This window comes from Trichechus manatus, unplaced genomic scaffold (assembly GCF_000243295.1).
Source record: "Trichechus manatus latirostris isolate Lorelei unplaced genomic scaffold, TriManLat1.0 scaffold00442, whole genome shotgun sequence".
In the NCBI taxonomy this organism is placed as follows: Eukaryota; Metazoa; Chordata; class Mammalia; order Sirenia; family Trichechidae; genus Trichechus; species Trichechus manatus.
Window position 1 is genome coordinate 53224 of NW_004444378.1, and position 6318 is coordinate 59541.

Consider the following 6318-nt stretch of genomic DNA (forward strand, 5'->3'; position numbering starts at 1 on the left):
TGGCAACTGGTTTGATTTTTTGTTATATACGTGTGTGTGTATGCATATATAGATACACATACATAAAGTATAAAGTAATATATTCATAATTCTATTTCAGACACTTTCTTTTTTAGATTTTTTGTTGCTTTTGTAAGACAGCTATTGATTTTGAAACTATCTTTTACATATTAACTTCCTCCTGAATTCCTAAAGAAATTATATTTTCTAAATTGATTTCTTCATCTATCATTGTCAAAAGGAGCCCTGGTGGTGAAGTGGTTAAGAGCTTGGCTGCAAACCCAAAGGTCGATAGTTGAAATATGAGGCAACTGATAATATCATGGCTTGGATCAGGCACACATTAGTCCTCAAAGTGACATCTTTGCTTTTTAACACTTTAAAGAGGTCTTTTGCAGCAAATTTGCCAAATGCAATACATTGTTCGATTTCTTGACTACTGCTTCCCTGGTTGCTGATTTTGCATCCAAATAAAATGAAATCCTTGACAACCAATAGTTTTTCTGTTTATCACGATGTTGCTTATTAGTGTAGTTGTGAGATTATTTTTTTTAATGAGGTGTAACCCATAGTGAAGGCTGTAGTTTTTGATCTTCATCAGTAAGTGCTTCAAATCCTCCACACTTTCAGCAAGCAAGATTATTCTATTTATCTTATTTTCTTGGAGGTCAAGAATCTCTGACTTCTTGGTGTCTTTATCCCTAAAAAAATTATTTGTGAGGTTTCCTGAAGATTTATGATGGGTATGCCCTCTCCCAGAGGAGCTCCCGTTTGTTGGCCCTACCAGTAGGGCTACCTTAAACCAAGTTCGAGACTGAAGAGTTTCAGGTACACCGACGCCATGCATACCTAGAATGAAACTCCTTGAAGGGTTGGTGTTCAATCAGAATTTCACAAGGAAATCCTCTTTTTTTTTTCCTGTCCCTTTCCACTATGAACTTAGAATCCACTTATCAGTTCCTAGACATGGGCATGATAGGTTCCACTTTCTGTTTGGTTCACATTTCCTTTGACATTAGAACCCATCTGAGCCCTAACTCAATACTGGGTTTCTGAGGCCTTATCATATGATAAACTCTGGGCCTGTCTTCCATTTCTCTGGCCCTTGCATAGCCCTAGAATGCAATCTTATGTGTTTGCAGTATCTTTAAAGTATCCTTCAGGATAAAAGCTTCTTTAGAGCTCAGACATTATCTAGCTATAAATTCTTATCAGAAAGTTAGGCAAAAATTTCATATATTTTTCTATTTCCTTTGTTAATTTTCTCCAGCATTTTTTTGTATTATTTCACAGAACTGTTGATTTCAGGAAACTAGTACATAATTTAAGGAACCTGAACCCATTTAAAACTGTTTTTGAGTTAAAACAGAAGCTATGCATTAGATTTCGTATGCATCATGCAGTTTTCGATCAGTTGCTAACCTTTGAACATACCCAGTGGTAGCATGGAAGAAAAGCCTGGTGATCTGCTTCTATAAAGAATACAGGCAAGAAAACCCTATGGAGCAGTTCTGCTGTGTAATATATGGGGCCTCCATGACTTGGAATTGACTGGAATGCAAAAGGCTTTTTTTTTTTTAAGTTGATATTAGAGCTTCTAAGTCATTTTTGTGCCTTTTCTAGTCATAAAATTATAACTTTCTGTGATATTTTTGGCTCTTCATGTATGTTGGTTAGTTTCACAACTCACTGCCTGTGCAATTTCCTTTCAGTTCACTGATTGCTTTGCATAGACCCTCCAGGCCCAGGCTGGCTGATCAGATTTTATAAACAGGACCTTTGCAATGTGAGCTGATCAGCATCAGGCAGGCAGGGGCAGCAAGATGGTGCCACAGACTCTGTTCCTCTTGTCCCTGTTGCTCTGGGCCTCTGGTGAGAAATTGAAAGTACTTCAATCCCTCTAGAGTAGTATCTTTATAGAGCTGAAAAATTATTTTAAGATATAGTGGGAAATGATGGTTATTTCCAAAATGGAACCAATTATGTGCAGATATGTAATATCACTAGACACTGTTGTATAAATGGTATATTTCAACATGCCTGTGAAAAAGTGTGTGTTTATGTGTATGCACGGTGATTGTCCACTCTGATTGCAGGTGCCAGTGGGGACGTTGTGTTGACCCAGTCTCCAGCCTCTCTGGCTGCGTCTCCAGGAGAAACGGTCACCATGAACTGCAAGTCCAGTCAGAGTGCAAGCGGCTATATAAGCTGGTATCAGCAGAAACCAGGACAGGCTCCTACGCTGTTCATCTACAGTGCATCTGACCGGGCATCTGGGGTCCCTGAGCGGTTCAGCGGCAGTGGGTCTGGGACAGACTTCACTCTCACCATCAGCAGCCTCCAGGCTGAAGATGCCGGAGTTTATTATTGTCAGTATGGTTATGGTTATTATAGGTATGGTACCACAGTGCTTCAGCCTCGAACACAAACCTCCTCCCCAGGGCTACAGGGCAGTTAGTGTTCACTGCACCAGCTGCTTCCTTTCTGCTCAGCCCTGAACACGCACACTTCCTCTGTCTGTCCCAAAGTCCACATCTCCTGACTAATTCCTTGGGGTATTCGCAGGACCCAGGAGAAAATTAAGTGATGTAGCTTCATCTGTATCCCCTTTTGTGGTAAATTACTTATGAAAAATGCTGTAAAAATGTCTCCTAGGCTTTGTCAGGAGTTCTCATGCCACAGGAACCTGCGTGTTTCACATGGATAGATCACATGACTGACTCTGGGAAGGATCCAGTGAGTTTTATAATCTGAAAGATAAGTTCTGTCTTCCCTGTGCCTTCTTAACTCTGGTGTGTTCCCATTTTAATTTCTTTTTTCCCTGCCTTTTTCCTTTCTTTGCAACTACTTCTCACAACTCTGAACCTGGTCCAATAGTAAACCTGGGCCCTTCATATTTAAAATCTCCTCTATAGGAGGTAGTATTCCTCTCTTACTTTTTCCTTCCACGGATCCTGTTTTCCAGCCAAGCCTTCCTGGTCAATGTCACTGAAGGAGTTTCCCGCTCTGCCTCCCATTTTACTGCCCTTTCTTCCTCTCTCCATTTCTTTCAGTGGTTCTCATTCTCACACAGGCCAGTCTCTAATTCATTAACCCTCTCCCTCTAGAACTATGTGACACCTTTCCCATGTTGTTTTACATTCCTTGTCAATTTCCTCTTTAAATTGATCCCTTGGGCACCCAAGTTTAGTGACTGAAGGAAAGAATGGTTCTTCCTTGTAGTTAGCCACCATCTTGTCAGCCCCTGACTCATGACAACCCCATGCACAATAGAATCTGACTGTTGTGATCCATAGGGTTTTCATTGGCTGATTTTTCAGAAGTAGATCACCAGGCCTTTCTTCCTAGTCTGTATTAGTCTGAAAGTGCTCCTGAAACCTGTCCAGCATCAGAACAACACACACAGAGGAAGTGTGGTAAATGAGGCCCGCATATCCCTGCTCAGGTTTATGCTGATGCCAGCCCAGGTAGTGTTTCCAGTCAGTGTAGACGAGACTCTGACTGGCCCTGCTGCTAACAGAGACTTTCTGTCCTTGGGAGACAGCCAGAGATTCTGGCACCTACTGAGCAGGATCTGCCTCCTGGAACCTAAAATGACAGGGACAGTAGGAGGATCCAGAGATGCTGTGCAATCAGGGATAAAAAGAAAATCAAACCCAAATGATCTCTAACTAGGACAAGTGGACAGGCCTGTGTGGCTTGTAACATTTATTTCCTGTCTCATTTCAAATTGTAGACCTATCTGAATAGGAGGATCACTGTGGAGAGAGAACTCCATCTCTAGGTTCCATCTCACCTGGAACACAGTAAAGCAGGAGCCTGAGGATCTGGATGATGCTCCCATCTAGCAGCTTCTCTTATGTATGTATTACTCAGACTCCATCCCCCAGGAAAGGCTCCTTCATAGCTTTATTTTTTCAATTTTTTATTTTGTTGTTGTTGTTGAGAATTTACACAGCAACACATACACAGATTCAGCAGTTTGTATCCTTTATAGCTTTTTATGAGTCTCAGGTCAGCAGGGCTGAGCTCAGGGTCAGGTGTGGGTGAGGGGACATGTATGCAAAGAACCATGGAGTACAATGGTGAAAGTTTTAGAGCATAGAATTATGGTAAAAAATATTGGAAGCTGTACTTTTCTTTCTTTTTATATATGGCAGTACTATTTGAATATACCAAATACTATTTTTGTGGATTCTCTGATGGAAATAGTTACATTTCAGTTTCCCTGTTATAGTTGCTGAAGATCCCTCGGTGGTGCAAATAGTTTGCCCTCTGCTACTAGCCTGAAGATTGGGGGTTGGAACCCACCCAGTGGCATTGCAGAAGAAGCCCTAGTGATCTGCTTCCATGAAGATGATAGCCCAGAAAACCCTACGGAGCTCAGCTCTGTTCTGTAACACATGTGGTTGCCATGAGTTGGAACCATCTCAATGGCAACAGGTTTGGTTTTTGTGGGTTAAAGCTACTAGGAATGGAAACATATTCTTGAAGAGCACTTATTGAAATTATTTATGTGGAAATTGTACTAATGCTCAATTCACAGAGTCAAAAATATTTGCAAAGAGAATGGCAGCAACAGAGGCCTCCAATATCCAATGTGCCGTGACTGGTGTCCAGTCTTGGTGGAAACAGTAGGGCTATTCACTGCCTGTCTGTGGTTGTGGTGGGATCCTAGACAATTTCTTTCTCTGGTTTGCTGTGGACTGTGTTTATGCCAGCTGGTTTCTTGTACATTTTCTACACCGTGTTCCTTAGACTTTCAGTCAAATCTGTTAAGTCATCCAATAATCATTTCATTTTCTGCTTTGTTTAGACTTGGTTGGTTTCTGTGGTTTGCAACCAAAAGCTCTGACTGATAAAAATACGTTTCCATATTTGACAATGTCAGATCTTTGTTAAAATTTCTTTCCTTTGAATATTTATGGTTATGCTAACGACCTTACATTGCTAATTTTTAGTGTTGCAAAAAAAAATTGATTGTAGTATATTACTTAAGGTTGTAATTGTAAGTGAACTTGATAGAATTTATGTTTTCATTTATTTATCTTTTCACTATGCAATTATTAAACAAATACTAATTCACAATCTACTACCTGGTGTACTCTTTTGGGTATTAGTGTTACATTACTGGTGGTAACTAATTTAAGATGTGAGCATTGCTCTCAGTTCTGTAAGTGAAAGTAATACAGGCATCGATTAAAGAATGCCAAAAAAAAAAAAAAAAAGGTTAACTTTGAGGTAAAAGATGTTTGTATGAGATCAGTTATTAGGAAGGTCTCTCTAAGTGTCTTTTTTTTTGAACTGTTTGAATATTTTCTTATTATTAACTTTTTTCTCTCTTTTTTTTAATATGTAACTTTAGTTGCAATTCCTATAATGTGACAACACACTCCCCCTCTCCACCCCTGGTTTCTTGTGTCCATTCAACCTGTTCCTGTCCCTCTCTGCCTTCTCATCCAGCCTCTGGACAGGAGCCGCCTGTTTGGTTTAGTGTATCTGCTTGAGCTAATGATAGTCTTCACAAGTATTATTTTATATTTTAGAGTGCAGTCTAATGTTTGTCTGAGGAGTGATCTTCAGGAATGGATTTTGTTCTGGGTGAACAAAGCGTCTGGGGGTCTAAGTGTCTTTTGTGTTTATCTTCTATATAATGGAAAGATTTGGAAGGTTTTTGCAGGCAGATAACGTGATCGAATTTGCTGTTTAAAAAGATCACGCAGGTTTCAGTGGAGTACACTATCAAGAGAGGCAAGACTAGATGCAAGACCAGTCAGGAAGCTATTTCAGGAATCCAGCTGGTGGCTTGGTCTAAGGCCATGACGGGGGAGATGGATTTGGGAATATGGGGGGTTCGAAATGGACCAAAAACAAAAAAAAAACAGAAAAAAAGACTAAACTCAAACTGTTGCTGTCGAGTCGAGTGAAACTCACAGTGACCTTAAAGCACAGAGTAGAACTGCCCCATAGGGTTTCCAAGGAGCAACTGATGGATTTGAAACACCATCCTTTTGGTTAGCAGCCGAGCTCTTAACCAGGGCACCACCAGAACTCCACTTGGTGATGGACTGACTGTGAGGGTTGAGGTACAGGGTAGTTCCAAGGATGACTCCAGTGTTTCTGGATTTCACAACTGGATATGTTGGGGCTTCTTCTCTAGGGAGGGGTTTGTTAGGATTGAAGTATGGAGGAGATGAGGGAAGAGTTTGAGTTAGATTTTAGAGAAAATGCATTTGAAGTGCCTTGAGACATACAAGAAGAAATTTTAAAGTTTCTAATTTAGAAGAGATCCCTAAACTGGAGATATAAGTAGGTACA

The 6318-nt window shown here is 40.4% G+C and overlaps 1 gene segment (V, D, J or C); it reads left to right on the plus strand.

Moving 5' to 3' along the window:
* The first annotated feature begins 1616 nt into the window (after positions 1–1616).
* Positions 1617–2458, plus strand: LOC105755987 (immunoglobulin kappa variable 3-11-like). The segment is given in 2 exon segments: positions 1617–1872; positions 2097–2458. Coding segments are annotated over 2 exon segments (411 nt in total).
* Positions 2459–6318: the final 3860 nt, after the last annotated feature.